The sequence below is a fragment of the Atta colombica genome, unplaced genomic scaffold (assembly GCF_001594045.1).
Source record: "Atta colombica isolate Treedump-2 unplaced genomic scaffold, Acol1.0 scaffold83, whole genome shotgun sequence".
Taxonomy (NCBI): domain Eukaryota; kingdom Metazoa; phylum Arthropoda; class Insecta; order Hymenoptera; family Formicidae; genus Atta; species Atta colombica.
The window spans coordinates 1,909,167-1,909,444 of NW_017259576.1; the positions used below are offsets into that span (position 1 = coordinate 1,909,167).

General features: G+C 38.8%; 1 protein-coding gene across 1 annotated transcript in view; it reads left to right on the plus strand.

The window, feature by feature from the left end:
• Positions 1-278, plus strand: part of LOC108692844 — a 22,637-nt gene that overhangs the window by 6,299 nt on the left and 16,060 nt on the right. Inside the window, 1 exon segment of the mRNA XM_018201349.1 lies at positions 1-180. This exon segment is cut by the window's left edge and continues 3 nt beyond it. Coding sequence (XP_018056838.1) covers positions 1-180 — 180 coding nt within the window.

Here is a 278-nt window from a genome sequence, read left to right on the forward strand (position 1 = left end):
ACAACTCCTTGAGAGACTTCTTTACTATGTAGGATACGTAGACAATACTAATGATGATGATATCACAAAACTGACAAGACTAAACGCCTTAAAATGGGCATGTACTCTTGGTCACGAGGAATGCAAGAAAATGACTGCACTTAAATTAAGTGAACATCTCGTAGATCCTAAAACTTACAAGTAAATTTCTTACGCTCGCGATTGTCTCGTAAATTGTATTTGTGTGTGTGTGTGTGTGTGTGTGTGTGTGTGTGTGTGTGTGTGTGTGTGTGTGTGTG